This window comes from Dreissena polymorpha, chromosome 3 (genome assembly GCF_020536995.1).
Source record: "Dreissena polymorpha isolate Duluth1 chromosome 3, UMN_Dpol_1.0, whole genome shotgun sequence".
In the NCBI taxonomy this organism is placed as follows: Eukaryota; Metazoa; Mollusca; class Bivalvia; order Myida; family Dreissenidae; genus Dreissena; species Dreissena polymorpha.
Genome location: NC_068357.1, coordinates 73,816,983 through 73,843,025, shown reverse-complemented (window position 1 = coordinate 73,843,025; position 26,043 = coordinate 73,816,983). Strand labels below are relative to the sequence as shown.

Genomic DNA, 26,043 nt, shown 5'->3' with positions numbered 1-26,043 from the left:
ATTGGTATGGGACCACTATATTAAATATGTTACAAACCCAAAAGTTTACTTCAGCGGTCTAAATGATATTAATTTTTATGTCAAATATTATGATAATATAACACGTATCGACACAAACCTGGTAATGTACATATGCAGTGAAACTGCTATTTTTTTATCACAAATATGTAAGGAGACACCTAAGAAGCATTCTCGCGAAGATTTCTAAAAATAAGGCAATATGTGATATGGAAGAGTATAATTTTAATAAACATGACCACAGACAATGAATTGCACACGGCGGAAAAAAAAGAGCGACCACAATTTCCTTTCCCGAGATAACCGTGTGCTAAGTTGAGCTTCAAACAACGTCATTAAGCAGAGCCACTAAGTATGATTCCGCCCTAACACACGCACACGGTAACAAAAGAACACACACGCGCGCCATGTAATTCAAAACATGTGCTTACCAAATGTGTGAACAATCAAGAGACCACACCCGAACCGCATTCTCTGAAATGAAGTATGTTTGAAAACATAATGCGTAAATCAATGCAACGAGTAATTGCCTGTGTATAATATACATTTTACTTACTCTTATATATCATAATATGTTATCTGAAATAAAATACAATCGTACATTAAGGCATATTATAAATAATAAATATAGTAAGACAAAAGACAGACATGACCTAATAAAGTTACAAATTTCTTGCCAAATTGATGTCTTTGACATTTAAATATAAGATGTATTCATGAAGAGATGTCCGGTTTATTTATTTATTTATTATACTTTCATAATTTTATTCTTTTAATGAGTGCACGTTTACATCTGATATTTAGAAATTGTGTAAGTTTGTGTTCAAAATAGGTATTGGTATATCGTGTTGACTCGTGTTTCGCAAAGTCGATGAAACACAACAACGTACACATATCCACACAGTTTTAATAGAGGTTATTTTTTGCTGTTTAATCTTAAACGCTCTTTACAGTCTATAAACTATTCTGAACAACAAAATAAATGCGAGGCCTGACGGCCCAGCGACACAAGAAGTCGTGTGTCATGTCCGTTTGTGTGTATAGTACTGCCAAGTACTTAAGTGAATACGTTAATAAACATCGACCCACTCGACGGTAACGTGTTCCAATTCCGGCGGGATAGTGTACAGAGGGACTCGTCCAAAAATAACAAAGTAAATATGACATATGCACACGACATATAACGAATACATACAGAATTAACCGATGTTTTGACTCTAATTATGACACGTAAATGATCGAGAAAATGACCATCCCACTTAGTATGATACAAACTCTGAGTCGTTGACGTTCATTGAATTTTATCCTAAGGGCTAGAAAATGTTATCTGAAAAGTAATTGGCGCCTGACTATGTTTTTAACATCGTAGGCTTAAGCAAAATTATAGAGTTATAGCTATATATAATAACGTCTCATACATTAAAATTATATATGCATAGATGGAGTCGCGAACTAAATCAGACCATCTATCCGTTTGTGCAAAAATAACATTACAAGTTAAGACAATTGTAAACTCTACTTTGCAGGTAACATAAAAGATACAAATTCGTTTTTATATTAAACTCATCTAAAAAAATAAATAAAGATATATAGATTTGTTCATGAGCACCTTGTAAATAAATGTTCTAAATATATATATTGCAAATTATGAGTGCGATATTTAATAATGTGAATAAAGCATTCGAACACATAATTGAAATAAATTATACATTGGCGAAAATGCTGAATGGTTCAAAGCGAATCAGCAAGCTTTTCAAGTAAATTAACACTGGTGCGAACGCAAATACGATATTCTTTAACGGCGATATTACATGCAATACGTAAATTAAGTTTGCTGATGATGCATCAGATCTAACAAATACATGACGGTTAGAATAGTAATAGTTTTAAAATAGTTCAAATAAGAGAAATCGTAAGAGACGGATGGCATTAGCGCTGACTTCTACAAATTTACTTTATAGGAAATAGCACCAAATGTAATGGTGTTTATTCAATAATAAATTTTATACAGATCAGTTTCGAAAGATTTGGGGAGATATTATTATTGTACCAATAAATAAATTAGGTTCCAAACATGAACCATCTATTTAGTGGGGCATTACATGATTTCATGTTATGTATAAAATATTTCGAAACATCATTTATAACAGGCGTTGTAAATGGAGAGATGATTGAGAAACAAGAAATCTCTTTAAAACAGAAAGTCTTCGTGTATGCTGACTTTGAAACAAAGGTAGAAAATAACATATTTTAAGTTATTAAATTACAAACAAAGGTTTAAGTAGTGTTGTGTTCTTTTTTCAATAAATAGTCGCATATACATCGGATGAAATGTTTGTTATGCAGTGCACGTATTTTAAACTACATAATAGTGTTCGTATATACAAATTTTACTACGTAAGATTATATCATACTTATATTTCCTCACATTGTTAATTATGAATTTATGTAATCGTCATCGAAACAAATGGCATGTTGATAATTGATTTAGACGCAGTGTTTTTTCCACGCATTCAAATAACACTGTTACATCCGCGTCATGCGAAAAAAGCGCCCTGAATGTGGAACATCAAACTACGATACTCTCCGATAGAAAATTGAAGTACCGCTGTGTTATTTATAGCAAACTGACAAATGTCGGTAGCCTATTCTGGCTTGCAGGGAATATATTTAGTTAGAATGCTCGCGTACGTCATAAGTATGTGGCTAAACAATAAATCGATTCCATTAATGAACACTGTACTATTTTAGTCTTTTTTTCACACAATACATCACAAACGGCATTTACCGATAGGTTTTCATTTATCTCTTTCCCTAAAAGTCGTGCTATTTGATATGTTGAAAGCAATACTAAGTTATTAATATAAGGCGTTTATTGATATAACATTCCATCTTCCCCTGACGATTAACTGACCCAGCGCTGACCCTAAAAGTCCTGGGAAATCGGGGATTGAAATTACCGGTGATACGTAATTGCAACATGTGTATCTAAGTCCGCATTTACCTACACTAAAGAGCATTGCACTTTATACTACAAAGGCGCGGATGTTGATAATGTTCATGGGGATTATTCTCAAATCTGCATGGGATGTATTCATTCGGGCCTGCTGGCGTTATGTAAAGGTCATTTGAGATGAAAAGCTGTGTTTAACAGCTATGCCGGAAAATAGAGTCCTCAAGCTGGTTTTCATCAAGGATATTTGACAATACACAACAGCTTATATATATATATGTATATATTGTTATGCCGTATAACAAAGAAAACAAAGGGTTATAAAAGTTTCTGTATTTTTACTTTCAGTTTCATAATTATTTTCATTATGATAACAAAAGCATATATCAAAATATCGTATACAAACAATAATAACACATTTGTACCTGCATCTCACGACTTTTCAAACCCTTGTTAATATTAATCTTAAGTAGTTAAAGTATCTTTTCAATTTTGATCTTTCTCCGTTTAAGCTGTATTCGAAAGTAAAACTTGTTTACGTTTGACCCTGCTATTTATACTAAAACCGGCGTGACGTCAATGACACGTGACGACCGTTAAAGTAAAAATATCTTCCAAATGAACGTCATATGAAATGGCGGATTTAATCAATGAATACGATGACAGCGCGAACGACAATATTATACAAATACAATGACAAAAACATGAGTTAAGCAATAAACATTAACTTAAATCAATAAATATGATGTTTATGCACTTTGTGAATAACAAGTTATTTTAATAATATGCATTTTAATTTAATTACGAGTGATTGTTTACGTTACACTTTGTATAACGGAATGGGTGGGGTAACGGCCTTAGCAATATATATATATGAGTGGGAAGATTCGATGTTGTGATCTTGATTATTAAAAGAAAAAAATGACGAGCTTATACATATAAATATATTTGAGCATTTAATTAACGAAGGAGTTCAAGAATTGTTATTTTAATTTGTTAATATCCGTGTACTCAAAGACCTGTATTGTAACTTTGTACTTGACATTGAGACATATATATATAAATAGCTAGGCCGTTACCCCACCCATTCCGTTATACAAAGTGTAACGTAAAAAAACACTCGTAATTAAATTAAAATGCATATTATTAAAATAACTTGTTATTCACAAGTTAAGTTACTTTAACGGTCGTCACGTGTCATTGACGTCTCGCTGGTTTTAGTATAAATAGCAGGGTCAAACGTAAACAAGTTTCACTTTCGAATACAGCTTAAACGGAGAAAGATCAAAATTGAAAAGATACTTTAACTACTTAAGATTAATATTAACATTTAAAACGGGTTTGAAAAGTCGTGAGATGCAGGTACGAATATGTTATTATTGTTTGTATACGATATTTTGATATATGCTTTTGTTATCATAATGAAAATAATTATGAAACTGAAAGTAAAAATACAGAAACTTTTATAACCCTTTGTTTTCTTTGTTATACGGCATAACATATTGGTGTCAGAAGTAAAGGATAGTCAAAATTCGGGAATAGGGAAAAATTTGCTAAATTTGTGGAAATTTCAATGAGAGCCTTGTTTAGCAGGGATTACGAATTTTCCACAAGTAAAAAGAGACACATAGAAAAGTGTTTATTTTTATAATACAATATATTTCATATGCAGAAATATAACTGGCACCACTTTGGAAGTTTTCCTCATCAGTAACTGAAAATAGAAAAATATGATAGACATTTTTATGATGGATATGTTACTATCATTTTTAAGGTAAATGACAGTGATATTTTAATCAGTTATTTAGAAACTGTTGCAAGGAAATTTTAATTGCTATTTTGTGTTCACATATTAAATCTTTAAAATGGATCAAGATAAATCAACTGCTGATAGGTCAGATAATTTAGAAACAGATTGTAGCTCTAGAGTAGAAGAGAAATTGTTTGATATGTCAAATCAAATGTACTCAATTTCGAATACAATTAAATGTTTAAATGATACATTACAAAAGAGAATGGATTCTTTAGAATCAAAAATGCACACTGTGTGTGGAGAGGTTTCAGAAATGAGAAATCCTGATCCAGAAATTAATTTCAATTGGAATAGAAATGTAAACAATAATTGCACTGTTCCAAGTCAGTTTCAATCACTGCCAAAGTAACATGGAACTTGAACACAAATCAGTTCACAAATCCCTCAACATCAGAAATTGTTCACACAAATTCATCATTTAGTTTGAAAATGAAACCACAAACGTATGATGGTTCAAATGATATTGGTGAATATTTGACACAGTTTAATTTGATCTCTGAGATAAATAACTGGTCTTACCAAGCAAAGTCGTTGTATTTGGCAAGTAGCTTGTCAGGAAATGCTAGGTCTTTACTTAGTGAATTGACAGAGAAACAGAAAAGATATTTTGATAGTTTAGTGGAAATACTGAGAACAAAGTATGGTACTAGAAACAAAGCTGATATTTTTAGAGCACAGTTAAAATCAATGACTGGGGGAAAAATCAGTCAATTTCAGATCTCACTCAACACATCAAGAAAATTACACGACAGACTTACCCAGATGCAAATTCAGAAATGATAGAGATTCTGTCCTTGGATTTGGCTTTTGGGAATAAAAATTACTGAAGTAGATTGGAAATTTAGAGAAAAATGCATGATTGTGAAGAAATTTCTGTAGGGGAAAGGGCCTTTTTGGTAAAGGGGAAGAAAAAGAGGCCCCTTGCGAAGAAGGGTTTTTTGCTCCTGATTTCTAGGTGTCAAGTGCCAATTCATGTCTAGCTGCCTAGCTTTATTATTTGAGGAACCCGTATCTATTTTATATCTATGGTGAACAGAAAAAAAGTGAAGCAGTGTTTATGTTATAGAATTAAAATAGCTACGGCCACAAATATGTACATCAAATATATTTTAGTGAGCTCCACTACACTGAAAGTGAATGCAGTTTATTGTTTTAGCCCTTAATATCGATCAGAATACGTGACCCACAGAAATGCGACAAAAAAAGATTGTTGCAGAGCCCAATGTGGTAGAAAACTGTATTATTTAGAACAGGTAAATCATAGATCCTCATGCTGACAGAAAATGAGATGACCACACGCGTTAAGTCAAAATTGCTTTATTTTAACTATTCCACTTTTACAATTATCTGACATAAATAAACTGTTTGCTAATTACTGGTTAAATATATGGTAATTCATAGGAAAATTAATTAAAGACCTACAAGATCAAAATGTTAAGTCCCGCCTGTGTTCCGTACATTTTACATTTAGGCTGGTATTTCCTTCTTTCGATTTCGATGCACACATCATCGAGTCGCATAACAATTATGTTCAATAATATTGATCGAAAAAAATCGAAAGTGAAAGTAACTTTTTAATGTTAAAACCTACATATGTCTATAAAACGTTTAGAGCACATGTTAAATAATCGACACGTCTTTACTTCAATGCAACTAAATAATTTGTACGTTGGTCTAATTAGAGGCTCGCAATCGGATCATGTCACGACAACTCTGCACGGAGATTGTAACCAACCTGCGCGCAAAGAGATTTGACTGGAACCAGTAAAGCTGGTATGTGAGAGCATGGAACGACAACTCTTCGTTTTGGCGCATTACATGTATAAATTCTTCATTCGTATGGCAAACAGCCAATGTCAATTACCCTGCAATCAGGCGACGATTGCGCATTTATAGCGATACGGTAATAACTAATAAAAGCTGAGTCAATATACTTTTAAACACAGGTGGTTAGCGTGTGGCTATGATATTAATTAGTGAAAACATCATTTTGAATGATAAATAATCATATTGAAACGAAAAATCAACTTTTCTGAAAAAAATCACTATCAAATATATATATAACAAGGTAGCCAACTCAAAATCAGCCGAAAACAGGGTGCATCGCTTTGAACAGCCATAACTTCATCAATTGTGCAGCGATTTTCACGATCTCGGTCTTATTCAACGCAGAAATGAATTTTCTTTCTATTTTTTACAAAGGCTGGGTAAACTTTTAAGAAATAATACGATACACAACTCGTATGACCCACTTAACATCGATCAGACATGATCTGAGACTGAAATCTTCACGGAGTAAAGGGCATCTTCCCTGCAAAGTTCATGTACCTCGATACCATAATTCAATAAAACGTATGAAAAAAAAATATTACCGTGCTTGCCGTTGCATTATGCATCAAAACTAACTCTCCAGCGCCGTTTGAAACCCTTGTTTACATACATTTCAACTAACTTACATTTTAAACACACGAGTGATTTCAATGGTCCAATGCGAGGGTGTGTCCTGGAGATTTCGTTCATGAATCCGGTCTGATCGCTGTTAAGTAGGTTAAGCGAATTGTGTATCGTTTTATTTCTTAAAATTTGGCCTATCATGTGTATCAATATAACAAGATATATACATTTCCAGAAAGGAAATTCATTTCTGCGTTAAATAAGACCGGGTTCATGAAAATCGCTGCAAAATTGATGAAGAAATGGCTGTTCAAAGCGATGCACCCTGTTTGCGGGTGATTTCGAGTTGAAAACCTCGTTATATATTTATATTTGATAGTGATTTTTTTTCTTCAGAAAAGTAGATTTTGCGTTATAATATGATTATTTATCATTCAAAATGATGTTTTCACTAATTAAATCATAACCACACGCTAACCACCTGTGCTTTTAAACAAATAAAATCGAATTGATCAGACTATAGCTACATAATCTTGAACAGCACAACGAACATATATACTTAAGTGAATACTCACGAAGTAAAATAGATAAAGGATCACAGCACACCTAAATATAGCCACATTATTATTACAACACTAATGTATACTAAGGTGCACCTTTCATTTGGTAATTGAGGTCCTAAGCCATGAACAGTTATACGAACGTCGCATTCCGTCCAACACAAAGGCTTATTTCCGGAGTGAAATTCTTTGTAAGCCACGTCATCGAATTTGTTGTTGGAGTAACCAAACACGTGATGAGTCTGACGTCAACCACCCCGTTCTGACATATTTTTAATTTAGCACGTGATACTTAGTAGGGCATTTTAACAAAAGTCTTAAATATTTATTTATATAAAAAAGATAAAGCTAACAATATGTACTAATTCCTGAACTTTGACACACACAAAATAAATCATGTGTATGGTGGCATAGAAATGCCTTAAATAACCAACTACCAGGAAGTAAAGTTCGAACTCGCTTTATTACTTGAAGCAAATGTTTAATTATTATGTATTATTTAGTATTATAACTGTTGTAATATTCAATAACATGATAGTGCTAACTAGAGATACACGTTTTATTTATATTTACTTATAGGTTACCAAATATCGATCTTTATTAATAAGATGTGATCGAAATATTCGCAATACGTAAAAAACGCGATTTTATGTGTTTTAGGTGTGTGTTATGGTTGGTCATTACCTTGTTACGAATATCATTGTACAATAGGCGGATTGCATCTCGGTTATTTATTTAAAATGCAAATAACAACACGTTTATGTGAATTACAACTCTTTAAGTATTACGTTAATAAAAATTTTAATGTCAGTTTTTGTGTACTTTAATTCCAGTGTTTCGTGCACGCTATGAAAATACGGGTCTGCTAGCTGGTTTCACGCACAAATCCTGCTACCTATTGATCAAAGTCATTTTTAACCGTAGAAAAAGTTGTAGAGCTATAAGTGTCACGTTAGCAATCCGATACAAAAGCATGGATATACATGGAATAGAGCGCTCTGCGGTAACTCAATAAATACCGGACACGCATAGTGTTACTTTTAAAAGTATGTTTTTATATGAAGAAAATCGCTGGATACAAAATTAGAGAATCGTGTGGCTAAATTCCTGAACCGACCATATAACGGTTGTAGGGATTTGTCTTGCAATAGTTTTTACGGTCATTAAGCTCTAATCTTTGATTCAAAAAAGGCAATTAAGAGCATACGCACGATAATAAATACTGCTTTACAAGCTTAACTAGCAAACGTCTCAGTAGGTTATCCCTGACGGTAGTGATAAGGCTGCAGACATCAATTGAATATAAAACATACCCAAAGGGAAATAACCCTGTAATTATGGAATCGATAGTTATGGCTGTTGTTCACTGCACCTCCTTTCGATGAGGTATAATTTATAATGATTTTTTGTTCTGTTACCTCTAAAAGATTTCGTGTTATCTCCTGAAAAAAGCAACCCAATAGGTTAGTAGCAAAACCTGATTCCAGTGTAAACCGCTTATGCATTTTTCTGGCAATGGTTTTCAATTTAAACAACACAGGCAGTAAACAACCCCTATTGAGTGAATGTTATATCATTATAATTATAACGGCATTGTTTTACGTATTTGTGAAAAATGTCATTTACCGGATTCTCTAGAAAACCTGTCAAATTCGGATTAAAATTGAATAATTGATATCACATTAAAAATCAAATAAAAAACATGTTACCGGATCGTCAAATAAACACGGCGAGCGCGCTACCTCTTTCCTTAACAGGCTTCATAATAATATGGTAGCTGAAACACTATGGATAATTTCATTAAGAAAATGCGTCACTTGATTAATAGTATTTATTGTGCTAGGAATTATTCGGACCTGAAAAGATGCTGCATTTTTGCATAGTATTAAGTCGCGTCAGGTTTACAAAACATGTGATTTTCACACCGAAGGAAATGTATCGACTCAACTATTCGTTCTTAGCGCGTGCTTGGAACGCCCATAAATGTTGCAGAATAACCTAGCATTCCTTACCCGTGTATATGTTAGTTTGTGCGTGCATTGTTATGATTTATATTAAATTTACAGTTTGCATATAATATGCTTTAAATTTAAATTATATTTTGCAAGTGTGTGAATGATCCTATTGACTTTTTATGATGATTTAGCACAATTTGAGTGCTGATTGTGCAGCTGAAGTTTTCCATTAGACATTATTATGTTTATTAGGTAATATAGGCCACTGGCCCAAAATACATTTACATGAAAATATGTCAAACAGAGTGATACATAATCATACATTTAAGAACATTAAAGCATGTTGTTATACACTTAATTTATGTTAAACATTTAATATACTAATGCTAGAATAGAAAAAGTTTCTCAACATGATTAAAAAGTAAGAAAGAGCAATACAAAAGTCTATTTCAAGTATGTATGTTTAAGATTTATTTTCCTCTTACAAGCGAGTTATGCAAAAAAATAGCGATATTTATACTATTATGTTCATCTTTTAAGCATAAGATAGTACAAAACATTTGATTTGATCGGGTTCTTAACCAGTCAGATTTGAAGAATGTTTGCCTAAATGTTTCGTATTCATTACATTCAAAAAGAAATTATATTCATCTTCAACTTCGCTTATATTATTTTTTACACATAATGGACAAAATCTTAAATGTCTTTCTATTGAGTAATGGCGACCTTTTTCAATCATGAGATCATGCGCTGAGCAACGCAAACTTGAAAAAGTTTTCCTTAAAACGAAAGAAAAAATAATATTTACATATGGTTCACAGTACAAATCGGTTTAAAAAAATCTATAATGCAATGCTTAAGGAGAGTTATCAATTTGTGAGTTCCATACTTGAAGATAACAATCTTGTATTCGTGTTTTGAACAGATGTATACAGTTGTCTTCATGCCCAACACCTTGAGCAAACCAAACATAACCAAATCTGTAACTAAATAATAATTCTCTGATATAACACGCCCATGTCCTTCTACCTGCATCATTTAACTCTTTTAACATTTTATAACACTGCTTAAGATATCTATGATTTTCCACACTGGTGATTTTCAACCAAAACTTGATGCAATTTGGAATATATGTTATACATAAAGGAAGTCTACCACATTCTCCTATAGCTAAGATATCAGGTGTGTTTTGCGGTAAATTACAATATTGTTTACAAAATTGTATTTGTACTTTTTTCAATTTTATCTACATATGAATAGCCCCATATTTCGGATCCGTAACAAAGTATAGGTTTAATCATGGCATCAAAAACTTTAAAAATATCTACAGAACTTAAATGACCAAATTTACGTTGATATCGAAATATACAAGCAATTGATTTTATACTTTGCAATGCTAACATTTCTTGAGTTTTTGAAAAAAGAAGTTTTGACGTAAAATAAACACCAAGATATTTATAAGATGAGACAATTTCAATAGTTTCTCCAAATATGTTCATTTTTCAGTTTGTTCAACAACACCACCATTTCTAAATACGATGATGTTTGTTTTATCAAGATTAATTTTCATATCAGCAGATATGTTTCTTCAGAAACATATATACCGTGATCACATTTTGAGTGCAGATATGTATCTAAGTCATTTATGAACATGGAACAAATTATGGGACTGGCTATACATCCCTGTTCCAATATAACATGGGGAAAATTCCGTCAATCTGTTATTAACCTTAACACATGATTTTAACTTGCTTTACATCGATTGAAGACTAACCAAAGATTTACATTTTTTTCTTGAAAAAAACATTCCGCAATTTTCGATGTGTGCTATCGAATGCTTTTGCAAAATCTACAAAAATACAATAAAACGACCTTTTTCTTAAATAAATATTTTTGACAGAGTGCAATTATGTAAAATGTTATCTGATGTTGTATATCGTTTTCTAAACCCTGCTTGTGACTTATCTATAACACCAAAAGTATCACACCATATGGTCAATCTATTACTAAATATATGGCAAAATATTTTACATATAGTGTCTATAAGTGAGATACCACGGTAATTATAAGGGTCGTTTATAGGTCCTTTGTTGTGTAGTGGAGTAATTATACTCTCGCTCCAATTATTAGGAAAAATACCTGAATCAAAAATTTCATTAAAAAGTGGATTTAAAAAAGGCAATATATCATTAATAGTAAATTGATACATTTCAATAAAAATTCCGGCAGGTCCCCCTGAACGATTTGATTTCAGGTGACGTATGCTATCAATGATTTCTTGGGTACAAATGGTGCGTTTAAACTACTACAATCGTATTGCATATTTTCAAAACTGATGGCATCTTGCGGTTGGGCATTGCTTTCTTTATTTATAAATAATTTTTTGTTTGAAATAATCATGCCATTGCGTTAGGTCTATACTAATTTCTTGATGTTAACGGTGTCCTTTTAAAGTTTTCCAAAACATTTTAGAATTTTTCCGGGAACGAACTAGGTCATTTTGCTTTTTCTCAGATAATATGACTTTTTTGTTTAAACATATAGATTTGAAAATACTTTTTTTAGCCTTATATGTCATTAGATCTTGATTATCATTTGTATTTCTAAAATATCGTAAAGCTCGTGACTTTTCAATTTTAGCAATATTACATTCATGATCCCACCATTCAGATTGTGAAGAAGTAAAATATTTAGAATGTGACTTAATATTTTCCCCAGCAGTTTGAAATACATTTATAAAATCAGAGATATACGAACTTAAAGTACGATCGTTACGATTTCTTAGTTTTTCTTTAAAAAACCCGGAGATTAATACAATATTTATTATAAAAATTGTCTTTCAAATCATCTTTCCAAAGAAACTTCTGCCATAAACGCACATTTGAATGACAAATACTGCTTGTTGAATAATTTGTTTGTGTTGATTCAAAACATAATTGGCAAATAAGTGGAAAATGATCAGCGTTATCATTATCACTGATTTTAAAGTCAGAAATATATCTAAATAAACTTGATGACGCAATCATATTATCAACGACACTTTATTAGCAAAACATGTAAAATTACCATCTTTATCACAAAAAACGACCTTTTTAAATATGGATATCAAATGTACAGCATAATTCTATAAGTGATAAACCAAAATTATTATAATGTTCATCTTTAGAATTTCTTCGAATTGCAAAATTATCAGATGGGTAATCATTATCATTCCCAAATATAAATGACAGATCATCTTCTGGAATAAAATCGTTAAAGTCTTTGATCCTAGAATTTAGATCGCCATCCAAGAATAATTCGGTATTAGGAAAATCAGCAATAATATTATTTATTTTGGTACTTAGAATATCAATACCATTGTTATCGTTTCCATCATAAAAAGTTGAGTATTCAGGTGAAACATAGGCAAAAAATAATAATGTCATCTAAATTTTTAAACAATGAGCCTTTAAACAATAAGACAACACATTCAGTAACATCATGAAAAATACGTTCAATAAGCCCATCATTAATAAGAATATATTTTACATAAACTGACACGCCTCCAGAACCTTGTGTTTTTAGAGGACATCGCTATGGACGATGTCGAAAAATTGTACTATGATATTAAAAGTTATATGTATTGCGTGTATAATCTGCTTGTAAAACGTGAATGATTCTTATTAATCTGTGAATAGAATGTCTTATATAAACCTATAAGATCTGTACAGAGGATTGGCTTATATTACGCGTAACGCGCAATTAAAAGTTCAAGGAGGTAATCGCTGAAAGAAGTTTGGTTTCATTTGATCTTTTTATAGCCTCAGTTTCTTAATGACTACCTGTGCTGTGCTAAAATATCCCGTGATTATGAAGAAGCATATTGCACTACTGTAGCTATGTATAAATTTACTAGTATATACAAACATACAAGTAATGATTGTTTTGTTATATAGGATCCGTTCAAAATTATTCTTTTAACATATTATTCACATTGTAGGTACATTTGTGGATGAAAGAAATTGAAGACCTACAATCTCTGACATAAACGATTTAACAGCCCTACTTTGTCACGTGAACCGTAGTTAATTTTTTGCTAAGGCCCATTTTCTGGTAACTTCAGATGCTTGCAAGCGAACAACAAAAAAATGAAAAATGTCATTGTTTCGATCTTAACTGCTGTAAATATCCAGCAAACCACGTTACCCGTTTGATAACTTAACAACAGGAATACAAATGCCGGAGGATTGTTTATAATTTAAACAAATTTAATTTTCATTGTGTTTTAATTCATAAATTGCCAATCGGTTATCAGACAAGCTAAAATTTGGTTAACTTCTATGTTATTATAAAAATACGGAATAAAATGTGTCAAAGTGGGGTTGCACATCTGTGTTTGGTGTTCGAACATTTAAATGTTTTTCATAAAATGAGCAGTCATTCCATGTTTACCTCATCAAATCAATAGTTATTATGGGGACTTTTGTGTACTATCAATTTCAACTTGGAAAAGCGACGCCATATACTACGATTTTTAATATATTTAACAAAAGGTAGGACATTTATTTTCGAGAACTAACGCGCATTACTTAAGAATGGTATGTGTGCATATAAGTGTGTGTCAATTGGTTTCATAAAAAATATGAAATTATTGCTAAAAGGTTTATGAGATTTTTAATAACAATAACAATGTCTTTTACAGATACTTATACCGACCCGCAAAGGTAATTAGCCACGATATGACATGTTAAGTTATTCTGTTTAAATTAAAATGTGTTTACCAATTGTAAGTAATCAAAAACATTTTCGAAGGCATCTAAAAAGCATTAAAGTGTCGAAGAATATGTTGTTATGTCTGATACATTTTATTTTCCTTCAAGAACGGAAGTTTCTTCGTTGAATGGTTCACTGGTCTGTAAAATCATTTTAACTATAAAGCCTTACGATCACTACCGAATATTATACCGTCTGCTGTCACTACTTGTTCATATGTGTATAATTGCATAACTTGTAAAGTCTAACTGGTTTTTAACTAATAAGTGGGACCACTCCAGGACGAGATGAACTCAGTTTCGTCATCTCTCTCGAGAAAGACTCATTATACAGATCCGTCAAAGATACAATGCATATGGGTAAAATCTTATTAAACGCATGTTCAAGTAATTGTTTCAGTTATAGTTATTTATTCAGTAACGAGCTAACACAATTATTTTCTGCTTAAAGCGAAGTCAAATTGATTTATTGACAATGATGCAGTGTAAGCAATAATATGTTTCACAAACCCTTAATGTTATTTAAATTATTTCCCATTTAATATAAAAACAACAACTATTTTTATGACTCCCATTAATAGTATGGCATGCAGCTAGTTCAACATTAGATGTTTTGTAGAGCCTTGGTCCAGAAGCTTTACACTAAAAGAGTAAATGAACTTACATTCGTCTTACATTGTAATCAATTTCTTTATCATTATAATTGAAATGTATCAATTGACAATTATTTTGAGTAAAGTACTGGTTTGTATATAAGAACATAAGCATAGATTGTTCTAACATTTTGGACGCATGATATGCGGCTGTCTTGCAGTAAAAGAAGAGCAGAAAACATGTGTTCTTAATAATTGATAAAATCACGTTTTAAGGGAGGAAAAACACCAGCCGATCCAGTATACATAGATATTGATAACCTGGACGCACATTATGCAACCGTTAAACGGGACGATCGAGGCAACAAACAACTAAGAGAAACACTAATGTTAAAAGAAAATGATGATCAACACAACTCAAAAGTAACGAATGACGTTCTCCAATCAACGTCAAGCAACCCACATAACTCTGTAAAACTCAATTGTATTTCTTCCTGCGGTTCACACAGTGGCAGCAAAGATGATCCTTTTGACTCAGATGTTAAAAAAGACAACGGAATTTATTCACTTGCAAAAAATGTCGATCCTCTGTACTCAACGGTGATAAAGAAAAAACAAATAAGTGTAACAGAGTCATCGAATGTTGCTTTCAAAGATGACTATCCCTATTCAGTCGTGGACAAGAAAAACAAAGGTAATATCGATAAAGTAAATGTGAGAATGTTAATAAATAAATTTAATTATAAGATTCGGATCATGGTATTATACGTATATAATATTACCGTGTGGATTTCTTCAAGTGCATGGAGTGTCTTATACGTTTCTGTTTAAATGAATGATTCATCATTTTTTCGTCAATGTGTGTTAATTTGTCAACATCGTCTTTGCATTTAAGCCAAAGAGAAGGCTTGGATGACGTAAGTATTAATATGCGCGTTAACTGAATTTACTCGATTGTATAAACACGCAGACAAAATTTGCAGACAAATATTGAGCATCGCAAACATGAAATTAATTTACCTGAATTATTTGATTAGTTTATTTATTTGTGCATGTTTAATCAAATAAACCGACAAGTATAAATTGTTAATGTATTGATTGCATAATAGAACGGTTCCTCCTGCGCCTGTCTGTTCCATCTCCGATTTGCCGCCTTACAGCAAAGTCAACAAGAAGAAAAAAGAAAACAGTTGGTAAGACACCTTCAAAATGGTTGGTATTTGTGTATAATACGATTCATTATTTCCAAACTTATCTTGCGCTGACAGAATTATATTTAAAATGTATGTTATGCATGTACCAACAATTATGGACAACTTCTAATACTAGTGTTGGTATATTCTGTATCACGCAAAAATCTTTTTATATATATTTACAACGTTTTAAGGTTATGCTAAGTATCTGCAAAGTAATTTTGACGCATTTAGAGACTTCTCCCTAGTTTACTGACAAGATATCAATGCAAAAAAAGGGTTTCAAAAAGTGATTTCCTGGAGAGTTATATATAAATTTGACAGCGTGCATTATTCTTAATAAAATGCCACCACTTTAGCCGAATAAGTTAACATAAACAGTAAGTTAGTATACACATATACTAATGTCAATACATTTTCAATATTTAACCTCCCTTTGAACAAAGTTTTATCGGATGAACAAAGTTTTATCGGAGGTATAAAAGAGTCATGCTGTCGGTCGGTTGGTTTGTCGGTTTGTCGTATTATCTGTCCGCATGATTATAAGAAGTTGGAGGAGCGAACTACTTCCATATTTCTCAAGCGATTGAACTCACATTTTATATATGATTACGTTTAAATGTGCATGGCGCGTTTTTTCATGCACTGTAGAGCGGACTATTTCCACGTTGTCACGTTTCTCAATCGATTGTGTTGATACTCGAAATATATAATCACTATTAAGTGAAGATGTGAAAGTCACATTCAGTGATCAATTTCTGACTTGTGTGCCCTTGAACTTAGTCAACGGCCTGGATGCTATACCTGTGACAAAATCTGTATAAGTTACTTTGGATAGTTTTTCTCTACAAAGATGGTTTCAATTTATGCCCCTGGGGTCATAAAGCCCCTTGGGTCACATGAATTATGTGGCCTTTAATAGTGAAATATTTTTAGTTCGTCTTCTCTGAAACATCAAGGTCAATATTTTTAATAATACGCATGTAACATTATATCTTATCTTGTTCATAATATGTCCTTTTCCTGAATGAGGGTGTGAAGGTGAAATGTTTTTTTATTAATAATATAGCATATAACTTTAAACTCTTATCTTAACCACAAAGCACATAGCTTTAATAATGTATATTTAACAATAATGTGTGGTTCTTTAAAAGGATTGATCAAATCATGCCCCTGGGCGCAACACTGACCACGCCCCATTACAACTTTGAGCGATTTAGGGACATATTTGCCCTCTTATTTTTGAAAATGCTATTAAATATACCATTGCTTCGGTAGAATTGTATATTTGAAATGATTATGAAAATATTATTATTGATAACACCCTGTAGCGTAACTATTATTTGGGTGCATAATTGTATACATAAAACAATAGAATTTTAGAAAGTTATTAATAAACCTTTTATCATAACAGCCATAATTATAGAAATCGAATACTTGCAATTTTAGAAATTAACATTATCTGTTTAATTATGAAGAATATAATAGTATTAATAAAATAAAAGATTTTTTGTTAAAATATTTTGAAAAATATCAAAATGAAAACGCAAATCATACCCTAATGCACATATGTTATTACGTTCCAGACCAACAATGTGACTTAACAGATGCCAAAATAATAAGTTACCGGAGGGCAAATATGCATAAGTTAATGAGCTTGTATGTCAAACAAACATTCTCCTTAAATAACAGATGCCAAAATAAGTATTATACATTATACACGCCGGGTATGCGGATACTTTGATAACAGATGGCACTTCGATACCAGATAACAACAAAAGCCACGCGCGAGAGTTGAGTTCTTCAGCTTTTTTGCATTTATGTTCTGTTCATTTGGTTTTCAGACGCGTAACATTGTTTGGTCAATTACTCGTATAATACTTCGTATTGCGGAGCAAGAAATTCGTAAAGAAAACAGTGGATTACAAAAAAAAGAGATAAAATTTCATCGATAATCATCATGAATTCGATGATCAGTTCGTATTTCAACAGAATAAAAATACTTGGAAATAAATCAAGAACGTGCCAACTAATCGAAATGAAAGATTAATATGTCCATTAATGTTACCCCATGTTAAATTTTAGTTAACTAACGTATTTGAGGAAATTAATTTGTTTTAAGAGTCGGATGCCAAATTTTCATGGACGCTTCTTTTACCGATCATCTAAAAGAAAATGGCACTTCGATTCCAGATAACTCGACACTTTTTACCAGATATAACCCACCTTATTTAATGAATCAGAAATGCAGAATTCGCTGTGGAATACTCTTATAGTAAGCAGGCAATAAATAATAGATTCCCAATATGTCTGGCTTGACAATGCAAATTGATTCGTACTTCAAAATGTTTGGTAATAATAGCCATAATATACATAAATGCATTTCTGGTAGAAGATAAAACTTGGTTATCAGAGTGCCCAATTTGTTGAAAGTCTCTGTTATCCGAAGTGCCCTATATCGGGAATCAAAGTATCCGCAACTTCATGAATGCCACCTATTAAAACATGCTCTATCTTTGTTTATATTTCATTGAATACTATCAAAATTTCCGTATTTGAAGCAAAGTGATTACTCTACATGCTGGATTATCTAACAATTTCTTGCAATATTTTTAAGTAGTTTTATTTTGTTGAAATGTGTACTGTCTATCCAGTTTATGCTGTTTTCCGACTGAATTTTCTATTTTTGGGGGGACAATCTACCATTCTTCTGTGTTTTTATTGCTTTGCAATAGAAAATGATACACCATGTATAAATTAGATCATGCGCTTTGTCGAAAAAACTAATCTTTATGATATAACTTTAAAAAACAAATGATGAACTTACCTCTCGCGCGTGGCTTTTGTTGTTATCTGGTACCGAAGTGCCATCTGTTATCAAAGTATCCGCATACCCAGCGTGTAATAGACGCCAAAATAATTAATTATTAAAGTGCAATTTCCTTGCCTCTGCGAATCAGCCAATCAACAATGAGCATATGCGAGGGCGGAGTTATATTGACCAATCAAAAAATAAATGCGAGCATGTTTGTTTGATATTCATGTACCTCTGAATATGCTCTTCAGTATGGTAGACAGTACATGTTATACAACCGAGCAGATAGGTCATAATTACTTGTTGTCGCGGGGCCGTTAGGTCGCCGCAAATATCTTGTTGTACAGAATATTTTACGAACATTGCAAAGTGTTTGTGTTAGAGATTAATCAGCAAAAAATAAATCATAATGAAAACTGTATTGGACGTGTGTACGTTATTGTGTTCCACCTACTATGCGATTTCATCTCCCACTGAAGCATGTGTTCAAACATTTTGTAAATTAAAATGTATACAGTCGTACCGTTTACTGGACTTGTATACCACTACGGCCACGTTATCACCCATGTGTAAGCAGTTTAAACACCCGTTTAAAACACCTTCACACATAACATGTATTAATCCATGCATCGAAAGTAACTGTTTGTTTTGTTTTTTAATAAATAATCATAATTACATTTTTGTAGATGCTGATGACAGTACAGAGAAAACACCTGTTTAGCATACGAGGGCACATACGGTTAAAGGACAAACCTTGTATTTTTTGTAAATATATTAGAGTCCACTGTATTCATTCTGGTATATACTCTTGAGTAAATCAAATGCATATGTTTGTAAATCAGCAATGGTTTGCTTTTATTGGTTTATACAAATATATTGTCATTTCAAAATTTCACATTTACTGTAAATATGTTGGTCGAATTAATAAGTCGTCATATTAAACTCTATATAGGACATCTTATGTAATTAACGTTCACGTATTTGAAAATTATTATGCTGTATACATTTATATTGTGCATGGTTTGATGTAATTTTGCGCAGGCTGTCTTAGGAAGATTTATCAAATTAATACGACTGTATGAATAAATAATCAATCAAACAAGCGCACGGGCTGTTGAAAGCATTTAATCTGAAACTAACAGCATGATGTGATATTTTGCAGTAATGGATTATATACATGTATGTTTATGAAACAAAAGTTTAAACTGCAATGGCACATGTTCACTTGAATTCCCTATGCCGCGAAACACAAGTACAATTCTTCGTGGATATACCAAATATTTCTCAAACACTCGTTTGAGGCTTATCATCAGTGTGTTAGGCTTATCATCAGTGTTTGAGCCTTATCATCAGCGTTTGAGGCTTATCATCAGCGTTTGAGGCTTATCATCAGCGTGTGAGGCTTATCATCAGCGTTTGAGGTTTATCATCAGCGTTTGAGGCTTATCATCAGCGTTTGAGGCTTATCATCAGCGTTTGAGCCTGATCATCAGCGTTAATCCAGGGTATTTTTGAATATCGTGTATTGTTTGTTTTTTAAAGTACGCTTGCAACGTGGGAATCGAACCTGTGATCTCCGGATCGCTAGGCGGTCACCATATCCATTACACCACGGCGACGTCTAATTGCTGATCTGACACAATTCTCCAAAATAAAAGAATTGCGCGCTTTTTGAAGAAATTTTTTAAAGGTCCCCTCCTTTGAAGTCTGACCCACATACATTTTATTTTCTTCACATTTTTAGGCATGTGGATATTGACTCATACATTTCCGTAAAAAGGCGGACATTAGCTAAATGGCTTATTGGAATTGCATATAATTAGGGTTTTGTAAGATAATAGAGGAAAAGGCGACAGAAAGAATGTATACGATACGCATGGATGGTGTGTGAATATGTTATTGAAAACTTGTGCTCTTATACTAAACACTTACATGTTTAAAATATATTTTATGTATCTGATCATGATTGTATTTCTTGAATGAAGCTTGTTAAGGATGATAGTGAAATAAATTTAGCAGACGATATGTTTCTATGTTTGTATTGGATACCTATACACAAACTCGCTGGATTACTGCAGCATTATGACCGTTGTTATATTTCAAAATCTTGTCCATATTGTTTAGGACCATGTACTAAATGACTGCTCTGAGAAATCGGTTACATTTTCTAAGTCTATAAGTGTCACGCGCATGTTAAATATAACAGACGGTGTTAAGATTAAGAATGACCGAACGTTATGTTCGTTGCTGAATTATTCGTTTATTAAATGCACGGGGCGCAGAAATACAATTGAAATGCTATAAAAATGAACGTATGTTCATGTACTTAAATGACAATATACGTACGTAAAATACACGTTTTGTTATAAAAATCGATTGCATGCATTTTACATACTGACGAGTAGTTATGATAGTAACCTTAAATATCGTCAACGCTTTCGATCAATAATTGCTAAAGGTACATTAAACATTGTCAAGAAACAATGGCACCCCGTATGCACGTGTTGGTTTTCTTAAATTATAAATATATGTTTTCATGTTGTTTATGGGTTGTCTGTAAAGACGTGTTCTTGTAATCGGTCATCAAATGCAAGTATCGATGACTAGTGATGGTTCAATGGAACTTCTGGAAATAATTTCCTGGTTATTTTTACTGGAAGCAAACATACATGAAACATAATATAATAACTTGACTGATGTCAAGTGCGGTTATTATTTTGATGGCGGCGATTATTCAATTTCCTTGTTTCGGTTGCAGTATGAATTGTTCTTTCCACATACAATACTGTCTGATGAAACTAAGTACTTAAACTTTCAATGAAAGTCTATCGAATAGTCAATACAATGTAAGAGCCGTATTCAGAAGCTCAGCAACACTCTGTTTCTTTATGTAAGGTCCAATGCTATGAATCTTAAAATACCATTTTTTGCTACATTATTTAGTAATAGAACTGCGAATTACTGTTCATTTACATTTTAACAATCACTTTCTTACTTTACCATGAAAAGAATACACTCAAGTGAATATGTAATATCAAGCAACAATTTAATTTAAACGAATAAAATTTACCTGTCAAAAATTTCTACAATTTACCAAAAGTAATGACGTGACTTTAGAAAATAACGTATAAAAATAAAGAAAATTACGTAAGGAAATTCAACAGCCCCAATTAAATGTACAGTCGTTCATCATTATGTCCACCTGAAATGCATTTCTGCGTACATAAATATAGTCAGTGCAGTTAGAAATGTGACCGTCGGTTTAGCTCCACTGTTTGATTGCCTCTGACCACAGAAAAAAATGAACACGTATTAAAAACTCACCAATCCCAATAATACAACATTGTAAAACATGACATTCCCGTAAGATAACACATGTAAAGTTTTAGAACAATTTTCAACTGAAAACGAACTAACTTTCATAATTCTGAACGTACAAAAGTAAAATGAAGTTGAAAATCTTATGCTTTCTTCTTTAATTAATACGTTTTAACCATAAACACGTTTTACGAAAAACACTTGCTAAACTTAACCGATAACAGTTATGTCCAAATGAAGCCCTGCCAAATCATCATATGCACCGAAAATTGGATACGCACAAGGAGAATAAAGTAGTGGTGTGTAATATCGTTATAAATAGCCGGTCAGACGGCTCAGTGGTCAGATGATCCACAAAAACAAAAACGAGTTAACTAAGTATTAACTAAGTCGCTTCCTTTATAATTAATATGCTAACAATTATTCAAACTGGCTTCTAGCTTTTCGGGGCTTTCCGTAACTTGTGCTTAAATAATTGATAGCGTATACGCGGTTGAAAGTGCGCTCCAGCTCTTGATGCAAACGTGATCTCGCATAGCGACTGTGACTTGGTTCGACTTGTCATCATCGCATGATTTTCCTCGTCATTTGTCACCGCTCCGTGGTACCGTTAAGATGAAAAGTTGAAACAGAACGCGACCTTTTGCACAGCATACATACTTCTCCGTTCTATCGATTCGTCTGAAGCAACGCATATAACAATTATACCGTTTTAAATTGTGTTTGAACTTTGAAATGAAATGTTGAGTAACTTTGGTAGTATTCGTCAAAACTTCCCGGTTATGGTATCTACAATACCTAAAAAATACAATATCACCAAAATGTAAAGGTAAACAAAACATAGATTTGCTTTGGAAAAGAAATAACTACAGGGAAATACATATACAGAAGAAATACAACGCATTAAAAGCTACAAAAATTGTGTATCAACAGTTGCTTCCTTTTGAGCTATAAAACTCTACCTGGAATGACGTTCAACAAACAGGGCAAAGTCACACAACTGTTCGAAGAGACGCCGAAGTCTCACTAAGTAACTACTGCTGAGAGATTGCGTTTGATAAAAGTATTCGAGTTTAGGCCCTTGACAACGTGGCTGTAAGGATATCCCCAAAATATTATGTAGATCTGTCCGTTCAAGTCACCTGTCGAACCATTTCTTTTGAGAATTCGAAGAACGAGCACAAGGCGAGATAGAAGCTCTCCATATGAGTCACAGGAAGGCATTTTTTAATCGTTTTCCTTGTTAATATAATTATATTAAACCATACAAAAATAGTATAGTTTTGTAAGTTGATTCATTTAATGACATTTGTAATAAAAAACATAATTTGTTAAACAAGTCCCTTTAAAAAGGCGTCTATCAACAAGAACAATGTCATATGTTAATGTTACTTCATTTACATGTGTGATAGCAATTATAATTGAAGCACGTGAAGAGCAGATGCGTTACAATGGCTAACAGCAGAAAATTATCTATAGCAGAACATTGGCAAAACAGGGCAAAAGTATACATGTATAACCCCAACAATGGATCGAAACGTCTTTTGATTATAAGTCATGGTACTGGTGTTTTTAACTAATTGCAATCGGCTCATTAAATGCATAAATCCGGCGATGCGAGGTAAATTGAGTTTCTTCAAGAAATATGCGAGTGAATATCTATTTTAAACGACGACAATATCAAGGATAACCAAAGAACTAAGAGAATGAATACATTGATAGAATCAACGACTTCAGGTACACAGATTCAACATCGAGAAATGCTAATTTCAATTAAACAGAAATTTCTCTTATATACTTAAAGGGGCCTTTTCAAGGTTTGGTAAATTGACAAAAAATAAACGTGTTTCAGATTCGCAAATTTTTGTTTTAGTTATGATATTTGTGAGGAAATAGTAATACTGAACATTTACCATGCTCTAAAATAGCCATTATATGCATCGTAATTACGTAAATAAAAATCATAGCATCACCCTGGAATAAGCATTACCTACTTTCCAACGAACTCCGGAAATCATGAGAATGATCGTCGATATAGTCATGGATAACCATCAAATAAATTACAACTTCTAAACATTAAAAAAGCATTAACTATTCAGCAATTCTTGAAGGTTTTTTTTCACTATGATACTATGAGGAGGGCCGATACCATGAGAGTAAGGGATCAATAGTTTATTTTTCATATCAAAGTAGTTTAAACAACAGAAAGCATATGAGCACATCACATAAACATGAATAAATAAGCGATCGGAAATGCCTGCAACGTGTTTTCAAAATAGTACCAAAATAACATAAAAATAAGGGATTCTGTATATAATTCATTAGTGAATTGACACTAATGAACGAAACTGTTATTTTTTATTAATATATATTCCATAAGCAATCAAAGTTTTGTTCTAATTCACATCATACTCTTGTTCCTGACATGATACCCATCGTTAAAGCAGAAGATGTTTTACTTCGACCCCATCATTAATTATCAAATGAAGCCATACGCTCAGAATAACATACCACGGAATGAACGTTATTGTTTAGGTTGTAATGAATTTGATTTATAAGATGAATACCATTTTATATGTTTATGCCGCAGTTTCACTGATTTAAGAAAAAGATATATTAGCCGTATATTTTATATCAACCCATCTGTGTACACATTCCACAAATTGTTAGTTTCATGTAACAAAACAGTAATTTCTAATTGGTGTAAATATATCAAAGAAGCTTTTGTTATAAGAAATACGATTCTTAATAATACTGTTTAATAAATTTGCCGCCTTGTCAGAACCTATGTGTTCTTGCAGTTAATTGTGTTTATTTTGATTTGTACTCTTACATAACTACTTCTATGTTATGTAAGGTTTGTTGTCAGAACCTATGTGTTCTTGCAGTTGATTGTGGATTTGTATTTGAACCCTTACATGACTTATTATGTAATGTTTTGTTGTTATACCTATCCAAGTGACAGAAATAAATGTGTATATGTTCGTATAAAGACGATGTATTTTCTATAAGTCTGAATAAATTATCTGTCTGTCTGTCTATCATCCGCCCCTTTGCCAGGTTGTAAGACCTTTAGCAGGTTGTTAAATACATATGTGATGTGCCATCGGATAAACGAAAAATAGGTAGATTTAAGATAAGATATAAAAACATAATCTTAAATAAAAATTTGAGAGGAAAATCTGGGTGTCCGCTGACAAAAAGTAAATTTCAAAAATGTGCAAACAATAACCATGTCATCGATTTTACTGTTATTATATTTTCAAGCTTATATAGGAAAATAAATTGTCTGTCAAAAATCTTAGCTAGTCGTTATATTCAACATAGTTTGCATAAATTAACACATATTAAACAAATACTCATCATTTGCACCTTCAATCAAATATTTAACAAACGAACCGACAATCGATTCAATTAAAACCGACACAATTAAACAAGCATATATATTGGAAACAGTTTGTAAACGATATGCTGTTTTATTAATGTCCTTAATCAATCATAATCAATGGCAATATATTTTAGAAACGAATTGACCAAAAAATAAACACATCAACCAAGTACTCATCATTAACACATTTAATTAATTATAATAGAAATACATGTTTAACAAACGGACCGCCAAACAAAACTAAAAATTGTGAACAAGTCCCTTTAAAAAAATCCTTTACCTATAAGCACTT

The 26,043-nt window shown here is 32.3% G+C and overlaps 2 protein-coding genes across 8 annotated transcripts in view; one reads left to right on the top strand and one right to left on the bottom strand.

Moving 5' to 3' along the window:
* Positions 1–26,043, bottom strand: part of LOC127874770 (deleted in malignant brain tumors 1 protein-like) — a 327,853-nt gene that overhangs the window by 180,613 nt on the left and 121,197 nt on the right. The gene's annotated exons all lie outside the window — the stretch shown is intronic.
* Positions 15,420–21,070, top strand: LOC127874773 (uncharacterized). The gene is made up of 4 exons (XM_052419381.1): positions 15,420–15,731; positions 15,933–15,954; positions 16,147–16,230; positions 19,732–21,070. Coding segments are annotated over exons 1-4 (414 nt in total). The 5' UTR covers positions 15,420–15,424; the 3' UTR covers positions 19,733–21,070.